Below are 20,775 nucleotides of genomic sequence, written 5' to 3'. Positions count from 1 at the left end.
TTTGTTGTTAGGGGTTTCACGGGCTCGTGGCGTGAAAGGACAAAGTATAAATGTACACTTTGGCCCTTTCACGCACGTATTACGTGTTTGATAATCTACTTTGATTTTTTTTTTTTTTAACGGATTATTTTGATTTCAATTTTTTTTTTTTTTGAGTTATAAAAGTGCCGGGCTCGCTAAAACACTATTTCTCATTTTCCTTTCACTGTGTCCTCTGTGTATATATATATATATATATATTTTTTTTTTTTTTAAACTTTTAACACTCCATTTTTTTATCATTCTCCCTAAAGGCTGAAATTTGCTTAAACCCTCTTCTCTTCCCTAAAACCTCTCTTTCTATCTTGCAGACAAAAAAGCACAACAATCACAGTCCATTTTCACCCTGTAAAAAACATCCAAAAAACTCCAACAATGGCGGCTTTCGAACTACTTCACCATCAAGCTCGTCGCCACTATTTATTATACAAAAAAAACCCTCTTCTCCGTTCTCATTTTCATCGATTTCTCTCATCCTCATCATCACAATCACAACCCGAAATATCCCAAGAAAACCCGAACCCGAATAACCCAATACCAATCCAACCCGTTTCCTACACCCCCAAAGACCCCCCACAAACCCCATCTGAAGTTGACCCGACCCGACCCGAATCAAGTACCAGACCCGACCCAAATACCCGAGACCCAGTTAAAGCAGCGGATGGTGGGACGTGGACCCGGGAGGATCTCAGGTATGTACGAGGGTGTCAAATGAGCGGGTTGGGCTGAAAAAATGGGTTGAGTTAATAAATAAGCGGGTCATTGACCCACCCAAAAGTTATTTGGGTTGAGCTGAAATGAGCTAAAAAATCGGGTCATAACTTAACCCGCCCAATTCTAACTACTCCCTATTTTTCTTTTTAGTCTATTTAAAAAACCTTTTTCACTTAAGGACCCGTTTGGCCATAAGAATTATTCACTTTTTTCCGGAATTTTTTTCACTTTTTTCCGGAATCAGCGTTCGGCCATGAAAATTTTAAATACAACTTGAAGTTGTATTTGAAATTTGAAAAACAAGAAACACTTGTTTTCACTTTTTTCACAACCAAAACAAATATATTTCAACAAAAAAAATATAATTTTAAAAACTATGGCCAAACACAACTCCAACTCCAAAATTCCAAAAAAGGTGAAAACGTTTTTGGTTTGTATGGCCAAACGCCTACTTATGGTTTTCGACTTTTCGGGAATATCTTAGCTGATGAATTAGTTGTTATTGTTCTTGTTTCTTTAGTACCTTTAGTAGTTCCTATACCCGTCGTGCTCCTTGGATTATTTACAAGTGGTATTCAAGCTCTTATTAATGCAACTTTAGCCGCTGCTTATGTAGGTGAATCTATGTAGGGCCATAATTGAAATAGTGTTTTTTAGCTTAGCCCAAAGCAATGTACAAATGTATATGGTGGGTGGCTCAAGAGAATTACTTAACCTAGGGAATAGAATAGGGGAATCTAAATATACAACTATGCTATATACGATGTAGATGATAGCAAAAAAAAATTACGATGATATTAAAGAGTAAGGTGAAAAAGATCTAATTAAAGAATGCCTCTTTTCTTTTTTGGGCAACTCCTTAATTCCAACTGGCATGTTTGAGACCACAAGATTAAAGGGTATTTTGGTACAATCTATGTATCTTTAGTTTAAGACCACAAGATTTAAAAGTTCTTTACTTTCTTAAACTCCGTGCCAAGTCAAAAACCGGACAAACAAATTGAAACGGAGGGAGCATGTTCTAAGTTGTTGTTTGTTTTCTTATAATTTGTTTGAGTAACTAATAAAACTTTTTTCCTTATATTATGACTATATGTAACATGTCAAATTAAAAAAATGCCTTTTTCAAGATATTTAGACAAAGTTTCTCATGGGTCAATGTGGGAAACATATCAGCCAATTTTTTAAATGGGTTGAATTAAGCGGGTCAAAATGGGTTGAGTTAATAAATTAAGCAGCATTAATCCGCCCAAACCTAAGCGGGTTGGGCAGGTCATAATTTATTTGGCTGATTTTGACACCCCTACTCAGGTACTTGAAGGATGCACCGAAGATAGCTCCGGTTTCTTACCCGACCCGGGTGGCTCCGTTACCGGAGGATCGGCCCGAAGAGGAAGGGGAAGGGAGAGTGGAGGTTAAGGGTGATGAGGAGATGGAGAGAGAGAGGAGAAGAATCGAGGCGCAAAAAAGGGCTGCAATGAGGAGAGTTTTGAATGTTGAAGAGGAAATGGTTCCATTCCCAACATTGGTTAATGTTAAGAGTGATGATGAAAAGAAGAAGAAAAAGCCTGTTTATGATCTTAAAGAAGCCATTCGGCTCGTAAAGGTCAGATTTTTTTGTTTCAATCGACTGTGTGTTAATCCCGAATTAGTTGAGGTCCGTTATATGAACTCTTTTTAGCATTTTCTGTTTCTTGTACAAAATTTTGACTCCTTGTAAAGTTATAAATAGTAATTGGATAGTGTAGGTGCGCGCAAGCTGGCCCGGACACCACGGTTATAAAACAATTGTAGTAATTGGATAATATGAATTGAAAAATAAAGAAGGAGAAAACCATTACAGGATGCCCTTCATTAGTTGGAGGGTTAGAAAGAGAAGAAAACAGTTATAGGATGCCCATTAGAAAGGCCATTCGGCTTGTAAAGGTCAGTTTTTTTGTTTCAATCAACTGTGTATTAATCCTGAATTAGTTGAGGTTGTTGTATGAATTCTTTTTAGCTGTTGCTGTTTCTGGTACATAATTTTGACTCCTTAAGTTATAAGCAGTAACTAGATAATACAAATTGAAAAGAAGAAGAAAACAATGATTCCCATTAGTAGTTTGAATGAAAAGAGAGAGAAGAAAACAATTATAGGATTCCCATTAAAAAGGCCACTCAGCTTGTAAAGGCCAGTTTTTTTTTGTTCAAGTCAACAGTGCATTAATCCCGAATTAGTTTGAGGTCGGTTATATGAATTTTTTTAACATTTGGTGTTTCTGGTACGACATTTTGACTCCTTGTGAAGTTATACATAATAATTGGATAATATGGATTGAAAAAAGAAGAAGAAAACAGTTATAGGATGCCCATTAGTAATTTGAATGAAATGTAGGATTGCATTTTCTTGTTATATTTAACTCTCTCCGGTTAGTAAAAAGATGGGTTTACTTCAGGCTTTAGTTTCAAGGAGATTTCCAACGAGAAAAGCAACATCCGTGCGGTGAAAATCCATAAGACTAATGGAGGGTTTATTTTACTGACTCTAATAGCTACCACAGATGTGTTTCTGCTGGATTTATGAATGGAGAAAAGGATATCTAGAATAGTATTATTTCATCATCATACTTTCTGTGTCTGATAACTTTGTTTCAATTGGACAGTGAAATTTCAAGATAGTCGCAAAATAGGGAGATGAGGAAAAAATAAAAGAAAGAACTGAAACAAAAAAAAGACTTCTAGTAGTTTACTTAGGTTTCTGGATAACCTTCCCATAAGGTACAAATGTGTATGCTTTAAGCTCAAAAAGCATCATGCTGAAATAAACTTGTTCTGATATTCATGTTTTTCGTACATTACTAATTTGGGGTAGATATGATATCCTAGTCAATGTAGATGATTGGGTGACTGTTGTAGTGAATCATGTTTTAATGTAAGAATTTGTCTTTTGGTCTAGAGGCTGTAAATGTGGGTTTCCTCAACATATTGATGAAAAACTAACTTATAAAATATTGAGATTGCGTCGTTAAAGTATTTGGAGCACCTTTTTGGTATGTCCCACATCTTCACTTGGATATCAGGGATTTACTACTTTATATTGTATGATCCTATTGTAACCTTTCCACCCTGCTTCACCATGGAGTATAGGAGCTTTTCTATTAGTCAACATGGATCATAGGAATGGTCTAATGTATTCTCTAGGTTAAAGGCTATCTGTCTTAATACTGAGAATTACTTGCATAACCTCCTTCCATAAGGAGTTGCTATCACATGCTTAAGTAGTGCACATCTTAGGATATTTTGGATAACATCTAAGTATTTCTAGATAACTTCATGGTCAAGGTATTTCTAGATAATTGTTTTCAATAATGATGGTGTTGGAGCTAGTTTGCATGCACCTCAACTGTTCCACCATGTACCTGCATCCTTTCACTAATACAAGTACCATGTAACTCCACACATCAAGGTACCTCATCAAGATTTAAGCAGATAGAAAGAAATCATCTAGTAGTTCTTACTGGCTATGCTAGATTCAGACCATTGTCTTCCATTGACTATTAGGTCACACTCCAGGGTCGTATTTCTTGATAATTTTTTGTCTTTTGGTTTTGTTTTCTTTTAGGATAGTGGTGGTGTCTGAACCTGCTAATCCATCGGTTACCTATTGCTTTGCATTAGTACCGGGTAACTCTATCCACCAAGACTTGGGCAAGTGGAAAAATTTCACGTGGTGTCGTCTCTTGGTTCCCAAGGTTGTCACTTCATCTCTTCAACCGTTAGGCCACCTCCTTGAGGAGTCTGAGTGTTTGTAGATAATATCACAATGAAGGATAGAGACAGGTTCAACTTTTCCATCAATTAGGGGTACATATGCGTGGCTCAAAAATCCAACTCTATTTTTCCCTCAGATTCTCATTAAATTTTTTATTCATCGGTTCAAGTTGAAAATAGTAATTATGGATCAAAGTCCATATTATTTAATCTGGATAACTCTTAATAATAGCTGCTCTGACATGGTTTGCTTGGCTGCTTTTTGCGTGGTGCTTTGTCTTTCTGTCTCTACTATGTAATCTAAGTGACTCTTAGCTGTAGTTTGCGATGAGTAGGTTTGCTTGTGTGCTTTGTCTTTCTATCTAGTTGTGTTTTTAGAGGTTACAGACTGAGTCATGATTCATTATATTTCTAGTGATTATGCAGGCTAATGCCAAGAAGAAGTTTGATGAAACTCTGGAAGCTCATGTTGTTTTGACTTCTGATATGCGCCGAAGTGACCTGGTGGGTGCTTTCATCCTCTTCCTGACTCACATTAAGTTTACTGTCGAAGCTTGTCGTCACCCGTCACGTACTTGAATGGAAAGACTTCTTGTTACCACTTCTATTGTTATTGGTTTATATGTCTAAATTTATTCATCAGATGGTGAATGGATATTGAATATTTTAGTTAACTTGAGGGTTTCGAAGCAGAATTTATTAGCAAAAGTCCCAGGACCAATAAGGTGCTGCTGTTTTGGCGTCTGAATGAAAAACTTATTGGACTGACAAAGAGCTAATAAATCATGAGAGTATAGAGGGCCTTAAACCTTTCAACCTAAGGGTGTGTTTGGTATGGAGGAAAACATTTTCTGAAAAACGTTTTCCAATTTTTCCATGTTTGGTTAGTCAAAACTTTTGGATAACATTTTCTCTAGGAAAACAAGTTCCTTAAAAATGAGGAAAATGATTTCCCTAGTGGAAGTAGGGAAAACAAGTTCCACAAGTGGAATTTCATTCCTCCCCGTCCTCCAACATACCCAATCCCACCCCAACCCCCACATAGCCCCCACCTTTACCACCCCCACACTCCTACCCCCTACCCCACCTCCATAGTGTTTGCCTAGATTTTTATAAAAATGCTTTTGAGACAATATTTTCTGCTTACCAAACACTAGAAAGTAAGAAAGAAAACCATTTATTTTCCAAGAAAACATTTTTTAGGAAAAACATTTTCCTTCATACCAAACACACCCTATATCTCAATTCCAGATCATTTTGGGACATCTCTTCAAAATTTGCTTTGCATGCAGTAATCATAGATTTAGCACTTGACAAAAAATTCCTTAATATTTAAAACCGAGCTCCAACATTCTATATCCTATCCTAATCACGGTTGGTTAGGGGTTTGCTGATTCCACATCCTTTTGTTGTTCATGAGTGTGTCGAGCAGATTTTATTGGTAGAATCATGCTCCTAGTGCCACCTAATTAAGAATAAATTTTCCTTGCCTTTGCTGAAATATTGTCAGTGCACGCCTCTAGAAATATAAATTCTCTTGCATGGCTGGTATAAGCAGAGTGAATTTATAATCATGTTTCATTTCCAGCTCTTCCGTTTTAGGTTGACCTCTGCTAGTGTAGCTAATTTGACCGGAGTCTTAAACAATCTCATTAGTTTGCTACGGCGATTTCATAGTTCTTTCTTTTGAACTGCAGAAGCTTGAAGGTACAGTGGCTGTTCCTCATGGGTTTGGAAAGGTATAATTCATTCTTCACAAAATTTAAGGTTAGATAATTATATGCTGTTTTAGATTTATTTTCTGACTAAAGATTTTCCTCTCAGGTATATCGCATTGCTGTTTTTGCTGAAGGAGCTGCTGCTGATGAAGCCCGAGAAGCAGGGGCTGATGTTGTTGGTGGTTTGGAGCTCATAGAGAATATCAAGAGTGGTATTCCACTTAATTCATTATTTTAATAATTTTAAAACTGTAGTGGTATGTCTTATGTCCACTTGCATGCTGAAGTAAATGGTGCAAGTTATGAGGTCAATCTACTCTTTCCAGTCCTTAAACTCTCTGAGTAGGGGTGGCAATATTAGCCCATGACCCTCCAACCCGTTTAAGCTTGGGCAGATCAGTGACCCGCCCATTTATTAGCTTAGCCCAGTTCAAGCCCATTTAAAAATTGGGCTGATATGTAGCCCAAATTAATCCATGAGAAACCTTGTCAAGCCATTTTCAAAAGATATTTTTTTTTGGTTTGGTATGTTATATATAGCCATAAGAAAGAGAGAAAAGATTTATTAGGTACTTAAGAAAGAGAGAAAAGATTTATTAGGTACTTAAAAAATTATAGAAGAACAAACAAAGAAATTAGAACTTAGTAAGAATTGGGCAGGTTGGGTTATGACCCGCTTTTTAGCCCATTTTAGCCAACCTATTTCAGCCCAGGTAACTTTTGGGCGGGTTATTACCATTTATTAACCCAGCCATTTTGACCCGCCCAAATTCAGCCCAACCCGCCCATTTGACACCCCTACCTTTGAGGTTTACATTCATAACTTCTCCGGAGGTTTATGTTCATAAAGAACTGATAAATTTTCATCAAAGCTGACTATTTTTATGCCAAAGACAATGTTCCTTTTTAACTTAATTCTTAGAATTACAAAAAGTTACTACCCCCTCCGTTTAAAAATGTTTGTCTTAGTTTCCTTTTTAGTCCATTCCAAAAAGAATGCCTCTCTTTTTTTGGCAACTCTTTAATTCCAACTTCCCACATGACATGTTTAAGACCACAAGATTAAAAGACATTTTGGTACATTCTAAACATCTTTATCTAGATGTATAGTAAGAAAACTCTTTTTGTAAGAGGGTTATATGGTACGTATTCATTTGGGTGTAAAACTTGATTGTACCTCTGTATTATGTAAGTTACACGGGGTTATAAAAATATTTTAGCAATTGAGGTGTGTCACAGATTGGATCTGAAGGGCGCTAATTGTGTTTGAGTATAGACACACGGAAAGCTTTGTTTATATATGCTGGAAATGGAGTCCACCCATAAGGGGTGCTCTAAAAGCTCACTAGGGTAAATGCAATAATTTTGGTAAATATAATAATTTTAGTAATTACTGTGAAACCTTAGTTTATTCATATATAAGTACACTTACGGTGTATTACTAAGAAATACACGAGAGCTAGAACTCTCGAAATTTTCACGCTCTCATCTCTCTACCGCATGTCAGTAGGGTTTAGACTATGGTAAAGGAGTTTGCTCCGACATACCGTGACAAAAACCATCTACGGTCATTCCAGCCGTGGTTCATTCCAGCTTTCACTTTCGCTACAAAAAAGAACCTGTTAGTTCTCGTTTTATGATATACAAGATATCTATTTCGTATTGATAAACGTGTTATGTCTTCCTTCATTGGTATTAGGCAGGTTTTCTGGTCCGAAAAAATATACAATAGTTCTAATTTTCTATTTCCACTATGTGGGACTACACTGGGTATGTTATTGTTGTTGTTGTTTTGTTTAGTTCTAATTTTCTATGTGAATCTCGAACTGCGTGTATATATATATATATATATTTGAATATGTCCTGTGTAGTTGGAAATTGTGAATCAGTTTTACACTGATTTGAAGTAGGTTTTAAAATCAGTCAAACATTTATTTTCATAACTTTTTAGGTCAGTATTTCTCAAATCTAATTATAAAGAAAAAAAAGTTGAACTGCTTGTTGCCGCCTCAAACCACTGCTGGCCACAGTCAAACGGAGGTGGAAACCGGATGGTGATTGCACTTGGTTACTGTCTCAGACATGGCTGGCCGACGCCAAAAGCTTTCACGAGAGTACCACCAGTGAAGCTGCAATTGTTGTAAAAGAAAATATGAAGCATAGTGCTTCAATGGTCGCAACAATGAAGGAAGAGGAAGAAGACATGAAGGAACACATAGCACGTTAAATAATATAAAATTGATAGTGCGTAATTCGTAAACGAGAACTTACATGTTCTTTGTATAGCGCAGGACTGGAATGAACACCAACTGGAATTACCAGTCTGTGGTGGTTGTCACAGTATATCGGAGCAACCCCCTAATTCACAATATAAACCCTAATGATATGCGGCAGAGAAAAAGCGTTGAGAGTCCTATCTCTTGTATATTTCTTAGTTGTACACAGTAGGTGTACTTATATGGAATAAATTTAGGGTATCACAGTAACTACTAAAATTACTGTATTTACCCTAGTGAGCCTTGAGAGCATCCCTTATGGTTGGACTCTATTTCCAGCATCTCCCACTCACCCATAATGGGAGTGCTCATCTAATAGGAGAAACATATTCTCATCTCCGCAATTATTTTTGTAGGGAAGTAGATTGTGCGACCAACATACTGTGAGAGCTAAGTGCTATACATCTGTTAGGAGTATATTGCCTTTCTAGTGCAAACCTAGAAGTAAATCATAAAGCATGCGCCACCCTAAATCATATGAATCACATTTTGATATAATCTCCAAATATCTTACATTAATACATCTTGTATTCACAATCATAGCTCATAAATTATAGCTGGTGCACCAGTGAACACAAATTAATGAGATGCCATCAATGATTTTTTCTTCTCACGATCCTCTTAACATTAGCTTAACTGCCTCTAGATATGCTCCGCTAGATTGAATCTGGTGCATGGTCTTTTGGGAACACATTAAGATAGCTAACATCAAACTAAGTCTCAAGTATCAGAGCCACCGTAAAGGTTCTAGGTCTCATACAACAATAAGTTAAGAATTGACTTATGTTAACTCAATTGGTTGACATTAGCACACATGGTATGAAACATGTGCTACAACATTTTCTCCTTTTATAGGGAGCGTTTGTCTATCTCATAAAGCATGATGCCATACAGATAATATTTGGACACCATAAGTATCTAAATTTGAGCTCCTTGATCTACAATACAATTTTAATTCAGATCTGGCTCACCAAGTAAACTAGGTGAACGTTTTTCACTTTAGTGACCTTGTATCATTGTTTATGTGAAGATCTGATTTTAAGCTGATAGCTTTCAAATCATCCTTATGTTAATTTTGCTTAAAATTCTATTTCATCTCCTCTAATCACTAAGATAAGGAGGCGGTTGCCTGTGTGAGATGGCCAACCTATTGTCTACTCGACATATTTATCAAAAACAAACAAATAAAGAATGTACATGACATTCAACGATAAAAATATGTATATATGTAAATCAACTATATTCATAATCAGACACCATCAGTTTAGTTATCATGGAAAATAAAGAACAAGAGAAAAAAAAAAAAAAGATCTGCAATTTCACCACGCATTTGGGAATGATTGAAACCATTATTTTCTTTTGAACATCTATGTATTCAAATCCTTCAGGAGGATATGTTGTATCAATGCTATTCCTTGAGCTTGATTTTTTCTACGGGCGTGATTATAATGTCCTTAACATACAATGTGATTACACATGCAGGAAATGTGAAGATTGATTTTGACAAATGTTTTTCCACTCATGCAATGATGCCGAACTTGAGACAGGTTTTTTAAATTGACTATCCATACTTGTCATTGATAAATTTCTGATTACACTGTAAATTCAGGGGTCATTTGGTTTGCCATTAGCGTAAAGGTGACTTAGATAATTTGAAACTTGAAGTTATCAAAAACAGATTATAAACTTGAAGAGATTAACATGGAATAGACTGAAGTATATCCCTCTTAAAGTGGTATACTGGCATTTGGCTCACAAAGTAATGGCCATTTCTGCCCTTCACTTCTAAAAAGAATATCAAGGTATCTATTCTATTAAAGCTCATTAAAAAATAGCAGGAGTAAAAGGATGTGAGTTTTTATACTTTTCAGAACAAAAAGAGATGAGTTCCGAAGAAGAAGGAATAGGGGAATTACAGCAATAGTTACTGTGTAAAAGAGTTTATTATTTAAAAAAAGGAGTTACTGTGTAACAGAGTACTAGAAGGGGGTTGAGGATTTATTCAAAACATTGGGAGGGTTGTAGCACCTGCTCAGTAATAGGTGATGGTGAAAAGGAAAGAATAAGAAGAAAGGAGGAAAAGACAAAATGAAAAGAAGAGAAACAGAGTAATTGAGGAAGAATGTCTCGTGTCGAGGTGGTTCCATGGTGGCTGCGAAGAGGAAGCAGAACAAGACAAGGGAGGAAATTTAAAATAAAAGGAAAAGAGTGACTAGTTTTTCACTTCAAAAGGTTTTAAACAGACATATGGATAGAAGTTAATGAAATGGAGATTGATGTTTGAATACCACAAAAGCTAGTCAGGTGGGAAAGATTTCTAAAATAAAATGTAAAAGGATACTTGGGGTAATTTATTCATTATGATCTTTATATAGACAGACTAGGGTAGTTAGGATGTTAGATTGTATTGTAAGTTTTCTATATTTTGTATTTGGTCAAGAAATACGGGGAAGGATTGACAACTGTGATTAATGTTAGCATCAAGAGTAGTTTTTGCCCAGTGATTGACATTCTCTTTATCCTAATATAATTTTAGTTATTGAAGAAGCTGTGTGGAAGTATTACTGTAAAGAAAATTATACATGAGTTAATTTTTTTTTAGTTAACGATGGAGGTGAAGGTGGGCTTTCAAGCAACCACCCAATAGTAACAAGGAAGGCTATTGCAGTCCTTTAATCTCAATTTTAATACCTGTATAATTTGATGCTAATATCTCCTATCTAGCAACCTGTAAATGTTGAACGGATAAAGGGGAGGGGGAACAATATAAGTGTGTTTTAGTGCTTCTCAATGAGTAACATCACATGCTTTTGCAGATTGCGAAGTATTTGAGGCAATTGATGCCAGATACTAAAGTAAGTAATATGCGTCTTTCGGCTCTTAATTCACGTTGTTCTTGATGAATTAGTGCTTATTTCCTCATAATGCATGCAGAAAGGTACTGTTACCAAAGATATCACAAAAGCAGTGAAAGATGCTAAACGAGGCGTACCTTTCAAAAAAGACAAAACTGCAATTGTGCATGTAGGAATTGGGAAGGTACACTTGCCTCCTCCTCTTATTCATGCAGAGATTTTTAAGCGTCCCTAGGGTTGTGTTTGGTATGACCGAATTTGTTTGGTTGCACTAAATATCTTGGAGAATGTTTTCCTCAAAATAGGAGAAAATGGAGGAAAATGTTTTCCTTAAAAATTTGAGGGAAAAGATTTTCTGGATCAATAAAAACACACCAATGCATCCCCAACCCACCCCCGCACTATCCACCCCACTTGGGGCTAAAAACCCCTGCCTACCCTCTACCCCTTCTACCCCCCACCACCAGAAGTTGCACTCCGAATTCAAAAACCTCATAGTGTTTAGCTTTGACTATATGCAAATGCTCTTAAAATGACATTTTCCACCTTGCGTACTAAACACAAGTGAGTAGGGAAATTACATTTTTTTTTTTTACTTAATACAAAAAAAAAAAATTACTTATTTTTCGAGAGAATATTTTCTTGGGAAACATTTTCCGTCATACCAAACACGCCCTAGATATAGACTACTGGAATGCACCTATTGATGTTTTCTCCATGGAACATTATTCTGCAGGTAAGTTTTCAAGAAGACGCATTGTGTGAAAATATTGGTGCATTTGTTCATGAACTTCTGCGTCAGAAGCCTGCTGGCCTAAAAAAGAGTAAGCAACTCTTGATTAACTTCTTATTGATTTAATTGGTTAAGGTCAGCGATAAATCCTGCTTACGCCCTCTCTTCCCTCCTATTTTTGATTCATTTAATTGTCAGAAAAGTATGCAAAATTGTATTCCCTAAGTTATAAGGTATGAAAGTAAAGAAAAGGAATGTGACCTTGAATAGTCAGAAATAGAGGGTGTATTATTCAAAAAATGCTCCCAGACACAGATCCCGAGGTAAGCGGTAATAGACCCAGATCTGATTCTCTCTCTCCTCAAACCACCACCGCAGCCCTCACTCCAACATGACTCCAGCTTCCTCTCTCCTCCATAGCCTCCACCGACTTCTTTCCCTTCGTCCTTTTTCGTTTTCTCTCTCCTCCAAATCTTTTCAGATCTTCTTCTCAGCACCGGCGACCCTCTGTCAGTGCCGGAAACATAACCGGTGACTCAAACAGTGCCGAAAATACGCCGGCGACTCTGTCGGTGACGCCGACGACCTCTGTCAGTGCCGGAAACATCGCCGGCGATCTGAGTCAGTGCCGGTAACATCACCGGTGACCTCTGATAGTGCCGGCGAGCACCTCAATCAGCATAAAACTCCTTCAGTTGTCTCTTCAGTCTCTTCAGTGACTTCCCATCAGAAACATGCAGGGCTCTAACCTTTTTTTCATCAGTGGGGATAAATCCTTTGAACTCACGAATACGGGGGACAAATATTATAACTGGTTTTCGTTAACAGAAAGGGGCAAGAGATACACAAGCAAGATCAACATGGATATTCAGAACTTGAGATGGGTGTGCGAAGCGCTTATTCAAGCATCAAAAGGTACTGGACGATTATACAGAAGGTGGGGAAGGAAGCAACAACACAATCTTTTCAGAGTCTACCAAAACTTCAATGTTTATGGTAGATTTGTTCGCATAGAGGTTTGGCATGGTTCATCTAAAGCAGCAGTGATAATCCCTGAGATCAGCCTCAACAGTGGATGGTCAGATATTGCGAAGAAAATCCTTCGATTTCTGGGGGAATTCAGCAAAGCAGAGCCACTGCTTCCTCCTCCCCCATTGACAAAATCTTATCGTGCAGCTGCTAGCATTGAGAGATGGCCAGAAATAAGTCAAGGAACGAACAAAGAAGAATTGAATGAAAAGCATGCTCTGCACAGAAGCTTGGTTGGCACCTTCAATGATCCATTGCATCACAGTCCCAATCCCGAAACTATTCAGAAATGGTTCATTAGTAGATGGAGAGTTACTGCTGGCATCAAAGTCATACCTTTAGACCACAATCGGTTCCTCTTTGAGCTTCCTTCCAGGCAAGAGGCAATAAGGGTAAAGGCAGGGAATTGGTTCTGGAACGGAAGACATCTTTCTTTATCTTGGTGGTCGCATGACATTTTCTCATTGCAATCTGGTAACCGCTCGGAAAACATCTGGCTGAAAGTTTTTGGAATCCCCCTAAATGCTTGGTCAATGGACACTTTTGAACATATAAGGGCTCGTTGTGGGGGTTTTATCGGTGTTGATGAAGATACGAAGAACAGAACCCACCTGATCTGGGCTCGTATCTGCGTCAAAAAATCAGTCATGAAGTTTCCGGCAAGTTTGAATTTTGAATTTGATGATAGGATCTTCGAATTGCCAATAATTAAGGAAATTCGGTCTTTTTCTTTACCTGCTGGTCCTTCAACTGGTTTGCCTGAGGCTGGTAGTAAGATGGGGTTAAATTCTTTCTCAGTTCCACGTGCTAATACCATTAATGTTTCACGTGACACACATGTGGGAGAACCTGTGGAGAAAAGAAGGAATTCGAAGGATTTAAACACAAATGGGCCGGCCTTATTCTCTTCTAATAGTCAGGGTAGTAAGAAACACTACAAAGGGAGAACTTCATTAGCTTTGAACAGCGGTTACTACACTAAAGGCCCACTTACAAGCAAACACTTCAAGCAACACAAAAGGAAGCAAGTGTGGAGATCATCTGTATCAAAGCTGGACCCATGCTGCTTCAGAGCTTCATCTTCCTTGAATGCTTCATCCTCGTTTGATCCTTTTGAACTAGAAATTCAAGCTTCCAGTCTCAGGGATTTAGAACTCATGGAGGGGACACTCTCCGAGCCTGAAGCAGATGATGAAGCAGACCATGCAGGACACACGATGGACCCTCATATACCCAAACCGATATTCTCAGTACTGTCAGTTCCTAATGAATCTGACTCTGGTATCTCATCTCAGTCCTTCAACAGTTTTCTTCCTTTGCCTTGGCATGATCCTCAAAGTCAAACTGTTGATATCCCTGATGTGGTAGAAACCTCAAAATGGACTAAATTGACAATGATGAAGGCTTGCAAAGTGTTGGGGGTAAATGTTGCTGGGTTTGAACATGAACTTCTGGGAATTATTCTGAGAATGGAGGAAAGAAGGAAAGCGCAGATTCTTGAGCAAAAAAATAAAACAGGGGAATTAAAGAAAGGGAAAAGCAAAGCAGTTACTGAACTTAAAAGATTGGATTGGGGTCTCCATGACGGGAGTGGGAAGAAAGAAAGGGGCAGGTCTCACAAGGCTCATTCCAGATGAGAGTTAAAACACTCAGTTGGAATGTGCAGGGTCTCAACAATAAAGACAAGAGAAGCACTTTGAAATCTCTTATTCACAAGTGGGGAGTTGATATTATTTGCCTGCAGGAAACCAAAATAGAGACATGGAATCCATCTCTAATCAGGCAAATTTGGGGAAACAGATGGATCTCTTGGGCAGAAGTCAAAGCAATTGGTACCAAAGGAGGGATATTAATAATGTGGGACAAAAGAGCTTGGAAATGTGTTGATTTTGAAGCAGGAGCCTTTTCTTTATCATGTAGATTTGAAAGTCTTGCTGAGGACTTCAAATGGGTTTTTACTAGTGTTTATGGCCCTCATACCAATCCAGAAAGGGAGGATCTTTGGCTTGAGTTAGCATCTATCAGGGGATTGTGGTCTGACTTATGGGTCATAGGAGGGGATTTCAATGTGTGCAGATTTGTGGGGGAAAGATTGAACTGTGTTAGAAGATCAAGGGCGATGCTGGGCTTCTCCAACACTATTCTGGACCTGGATTTGATTGACCCTCCACTTTAGGGAGCACAATTTACCTGGTCAAGAGGGGAGGAGTCTCTCCAAGCCTCTAGAATTGACAGGTTCCTTATCTTGATAGAATGGAGTGAGATGTTCAATGCTATCAAACAGTACCCTTTGCCTAGAGTTTTTTCTGATCATAAACCAATTATCCTGGAAAGTGGGGATTGGGAGGCCACACCTTCTTATTTCAAATTTGAAAACATGTGGCTTCAAGCTGAGGGTTTCATGGACATGATAGAAGGATGGTGGATTTCTTACACTGTATCAGGCACCCCAGACTTTGTGCTAATGCAGAAACTAAGGAATCTCAAGAAAGACATTGCTAAATGGAATAGGGAGGTATATGGAAGAATTGAGACTCAAAGGAACAAGGCACTCAAAGAACTTGGGAAGCTGGATCAGTTAGCTGAGCTCAGAACTCTCTCTACAGAAGAGAAAGGTCAGACATTGAATCTTAAGCTTGAACTTCAGCAAATAGCAACCGCTGAAGAGATCTCATGGAGACAAAAATCAAGATGTTTATGGTTGAAAGAGGGGGATAAGAATACAAAGTTCTTCCAAAGAATGGCCAACTCTCATAGAAAGGGCAATACCATTGACAGACTCAAAATAAGGAATGAAGTAATTGAAGATAAAGGAAGGATCAAGGATGGTATTCTGGAGTACTATCAACAAATTTACAAAGAGACTGAATCTTGGAGACCCTCAGCTGTCTTTGAAGGTCTGTCAAGTCTCAACACAGTTGATAAAGAGGACCTTGAACTTCCTTTCACCGAATTCGAGATCTCAGAAGCTCTCATGACTTGTGCCCCTGACAAAGCTCCAGGCCCTGATGGTTTCACTATGGCCTTCTTTCAGAAATCATGGAACTTCATCAAAGCAGACCTGCTAGCAGCTTTTAATTTCTTTCATCAGAACTGCCAAATGGTGAGATCATGCAATGCCTCTTTCATTGCTCTTATCCCAAAGAAGAAAGGTGCCGCAGAGCTTAGAGATTATAGGCCTATAAGTCTTATAGGCAGTGTCTACAAATTGCTGGCCAAAATTCTAGCTAAGAGGCTGGGAAAAGTGGTGGATTCCTTAGTTTCTGGACATCAGAGTGCTTTTCTGAAGAATAGGCAGATCACTGATGCATCCATGATTGCCAATGAAGTGCTAGACTGGAAAATTAAAAGTGGAGAGACTGGGATCCTATGCAAATTGGATATTGAGAAAGCTTTTGATCAGCTTAACTGGGCTTATTTAGTCAACATTTTGAAGCAAATGGGTTTTGGGGAAAGGTGGATAAGGTGGATTTATTTCTGTATTTCGACAGTGAAGTTTTCAATTCTGGTGAACAGAAGTCCAGTTGGGTTTTTCTCTTCTCAAAAGGGACTCAGGCAGGGGGATCTACTGTCCCCTTTCCTCTTTATCATTGCGATGGAAGGATTATCTCAGCTGTTAGCAAAGGCCAAAGAACTTCAGTGGATTCAAGGGTTCCAAGTGGGCGGAAATCCTTCCACCTCAGTCTCAGTTTCTCATCTACTATATGCAGATGACACCCTTATATTTTGTGGAGCTGATTGTCAGCAGGTCTCTAATCTCAACACCACCCTCATGATCTTTGAGGCCATCTCTGGACTTCATATCAATATGCTTAAGAGCACTATATATCCCGTGAATGAAGTGGCCAACCTAGAAGCTCTTGCTGATATCTTAGCTGCAAAACAGGCTCCTTTCCCGCCACCTATTTGGGACTTCCTTTGGGTGCTAAGTTCAAATCATCTGGGATATGGAGTGGGTCATTGAAAGAATGGAGAAAAGACTAGCCACTTGGCAGATGCAATACCTCTCATTGGGTGGTAGGCTCACCTCATCAACAGTGTCCTAGACAGCATTCCCACTTACTGTATGTCACTCTTTATGCCAAGTTCAGTTCTAAAGCAAATTGACAGGCTCAGAAGGAAATTCCTATGGGAAGGTAACAGTGTTACTCACAAATTCTCTTTGGTCAAATGGCAATCAGTTATTCAACCCAAAGGCCAAGAGGGGCTGGGAATCAGAAATCTTAAGCTTTATAACAACAGCCTACTCATGAAGTGGCTTTCGAGATATGGTCAAAATGAGGCAGGATACTGGAAGGAAATCATCAAAGCTAAATATGGTCAAAATGAGGCAGGATACTGGAAGGAAATCATCAAAACTAAATATGGTATTCAAGACCTCTGCAAAGAGAAGCAATGAACCACATGGTGTTGGAGTATGGAAACACATCAGTAGTCTCCAAGAGGAATTCTTCTAGGCTGTCTCATTCAAGGCTGGAAATGGGCTCAAGATCAGATTTTGGCAGGACAAATGGCTTGGGGACACTTTAGTAAAAGACTCATTTCCTTCACTATTTCTGATAGCTTCTAACAAAGAAGCAACATTAGCTCAATATAGAGATAACAACTGTTGGACACCAATTTTAAGGAGAAACTTACAGGATTGGGAAGTTGATGATTTTCTTTCTCTATTAGAAAGATTGGGACAAAGTACTTTGGTGGCAGAATCTCAGGACAGAATCCTCTGGGGCAATTCTAAGGAAAAGATTTTCCCTGTGAAGGAATGTTACAACAACTGGAGTTCTCAAAATAGCCTTTTAGAGGTCTGGCCTTGGAAACTTGTATGGAGAACCAGACAGCCTCTCAGAGTTACTTGCTTCACTTGGACTGCACTGAAGGAAGCATGCCTAACACAAGACAATCTTAGGAGGAGAGGTGTAATCGTCGTTAACATGTGTGCCATGTGCAAGCAGACCAATGAAAGTGTCAACCATCTATTTTTGCACTGCTCTGCAGCAGCTAGCCTCTGGTATTTCTTCTACTCTATGCTTGGTCTCCAATGGGTAATGTCCTTCAACATCAAAGATGCCTATGCTAGCTGGATACTCTGGAGAGTTGACAAATCCATTAAAAGAATCTGGAGAATGATCCCAGCAATAATTTTTTGGACCCTATGGAAGGAGAGAAACAGTAGATGCTTTGAAGGAATCTCCTATTTGCTCTCTAAAGTCTAGGTGTTTAGTTAGTCTTTTTAGTTGGCATTTTTTTGCCCCTGTAAACAGTGTGGATAACTTTCTAGATTTTGTTAGCTCCCTTTCTCTAGTACAGTAGAGATGGGATATCTTTAGATTGTTCTACAGGTTTTTGCTAAGTCTGCTTCATGTTTTTGTTTGAAGCAGCTTTTTGCCCATCTGTAACCTTGCATCTTCTTGATGCTTTACTAATGAAATTTTATTACTTTACCCAAAAAAAAGGAATGTGACCTTCTGGCTGACCAAAAAACTTCTTTTTCTCTGTATGCGGAAGAATGCAACTTATTATATGCAACTTCGGTGGTAGCAACTTTTTTGTCATCTACATTTGTTGGTAACAATTTTCTTTTTCTGTAATGCAGGCTCAAAATATGCTGGTTATGTGAATACAGTCCATCTGTGTAGCACGGTAAGCTCCCTGACTTACATTCTTAGTAAAATCTGTTGCCTTCATAGGAATCTTTCGAAGTACATATATAAACTGAAAAGTGAAAATCTGAGATATTGGACAAGAACCTTTCAAATGTTGCTCTTGATAGATCCTCAAACACGATGTTTTGAGGGAGTTCCTGCTTTGACTTTAATTGAATATCTTGATGTGGGTTTTCAAGCACTTTAATCATTGCGTTACATGAGTAAAGTATGGCTTGCAAAGGTCCCTCAATGGAATTCACTATTTTGGTACCCGTTTGCCATTTTCATATCTGGGGTGCGCATTGCATTGTTGATATGCTTGAATATGTCTATCCTTTTGGTACCTTATGTTCGTTTCATGTTTAGAATTTCTTGAATAATTCAGTGATCAAGATTCTAATTGCATAATGATTCTTGAAATTTGCAGATGGGTCCATCATTCCCTGTTACAATACAGTCGTTATCGATTGCAGCGGATCGCCATGCAAGGAAATATGTTCAATGATAGTATCTCATTAGATCCAAATTTAACTTGAACTCCCTTAATAGATCCAATTTTAACTTGGTATTTTGTTTAGATTTCTTAATTTTCTCCATTTTAGAAAGGGAGATTTTTCCAAGTTAGTTTATTTCTGCCCTTTACAGTAGTGATCTTTACCCTCCCTTCAAACCACCTAACTCTAAAACTTATGTTGTCTCACATTTTTGTTTTGTCATAGAAAAATAAGCAAGTCTTCTGCTTTATGAGATAATGACTTGGTTTTTCGTGAATCCTAGTTTTGGTCATTTTCTACACCTTTTGTGTTTATACAACAAATCGTATAACGCATGTGTTTTTGCACGCATTCATCACTTAACCATTGTTAAGTTGTGCATTTTGAACTAAAGTTAATTGCTCGATTTGGTGCAAATGCTTGGTGCTGGTAAGTTTTACACTATGATTGTGTAGGTACTGTGAAATGTACATGTACCATTCAGTGTTGGAGACATTAAACAGTGATTGAAAATTTTGGAAAGCTAACATCCCTTTAAAAAGGTGTTTATTTGTAAATGTGGTTGCAGTTCTTTTTTTCGAATGAAATATCAAATAGGGTATGTTCTCTCTGTTCCCTTGAAATCCCATTCGACTAACTAGCATAACTGAGTTGAACAGTTAGTAAGAAAAAATTCGGTCCAATTATTTTTAAGAACCCAATTAAAGATAGTATGGATTACTGAACTGGAAAAGCTAAGGGCAAGGTTACCTCTATCATGGGTTGCCTATCAATTGTTGTATTCCTTCACCCCCACCTTAAAGAAAAAGAAATGTACGTCTCATTTATGTCTGGTTGGGCGAGTTGAAGTTATCTTCCGGTCAACTGTCCACCTATTCGACGGTAAAAAACATAATACAATAACACAGTCAGTCAAGTGCACAAATATAGTGAATAACGCAATGTACATTGTAGATATGTTTTGCCAGAAAAAAACCCGACATGGTTTAGTTAGGCATTTGGCCATGAAAATCAAATATTTTTCACTTTATTTGGAATTTTGATGTTGGAGTTTTGGCTATAGATTTTGCAAAGAATGTTTTGATGTTTGAATGAACTGAAAGTGAAAAACAATAAAGTGAAAAACTTTTCCGAAAAAAGTGAAAATTTCTCATGGCCAAATGGGTTTGATTGCTTGTAGAATGAACGACGATGCTCCAACTGTTTTTACGTAACGATAAAAAAAGAAAGATATATTGATAACGATGAAGCATTGGCGTTTGATATGTTAATCTAAATCATTTACTGCATTGTGTTGGTCATAGTAGGAAAGAAGAAACAATTATTAAAAAGTTTAGTAAAATTAAAAATCATCTCTTAGATGTATCCATGCATTCGATATAGATACACCCTCTTTAGGAATTCACACACATACCCCTCACACAACCTCAATGTTGCTAACCATATCGAGACATAAGTAGGCGATATTTCTTAGCCATTTGCATCAAGCTCAAACATCCATTGCATGCGTCAGAGGTGGATT

The 20,775-nt window shown here is 37.9% G+C and overlaps 1 protein-coding gene across 3 annotated transcripts; it reads left to right on the top strand.

Moving 5' to 3' along the window:
- The first annotated feature begins 260 nt into the window (after positions 1 to 260).
- On the top strand, positions 261 to 19,530 carry LOC132053326 (uncharacterized). Of its 3 annotated transcripts, XM_059445297.1 has the most exons (11): positions 261 to 731; positions 2,065 to 2,359; positions 4,930 to 5,007; positions 6,201 to 6,242; positions 6,328 to 6,433; positions 9,980 to 10,044; positions 11,314 to 11,352; positions 11,432 to 11,536; positions 12,089 to 12,176; positions 18,708 to 18,754; positions 19,187 to 19,530. In XM_059445297.1, the coding sequence occupies exons 1-11, from the start codon at positions 415 to 417 to the stop codon at positions 19,262 to 19,264; spliced, it is 1,260 nt and encodes a 419-aa protein (XP_059301280.1). In that variant the 5' UTR covers positions 261 to 414; the 3' UTR covers positions 19,265 to 19,530. The 3 variants fall into 3 exon arrangements, with proteins under 3 accessions (XP_059301280.1, XP_059301282.1, XP_059301281.1); XM_059445299.1 differs by lacking the exon at positions 261 to 731 and having other exon boundaries at positions 2,245 to 2,359; positions 4,919 to 5,007; XM_059445298.1 differs by lacking the exons at positions 261 to 731; positions 2,065 to 2,359 and adding an exon at positions 2,421 to 2,679.
- Positions 19,531 to 20,775: the final 1,245 nt, after the last annotated feature.

Source organism: Lycium ferocissimum, chromosome 4 (assembly GCF_029784015.1).
Source record: "Lycium ferocissimum isolate CSIRO_LF1 chromosome 4, AGI_CSIRO_Lferr_CH_V1, whole genome shotgun sequence".
NCBI lineage: Eukaryota > Viridiplantae > Streptophyta > Magnoliopsida > Solanales > Solanaceae > Lycium > Lycium ferocissimum.
Note: the sequence above shows the minus strand (reverse complement) of the source record. Positions and strands in the feature narration are given on the sequence as shown.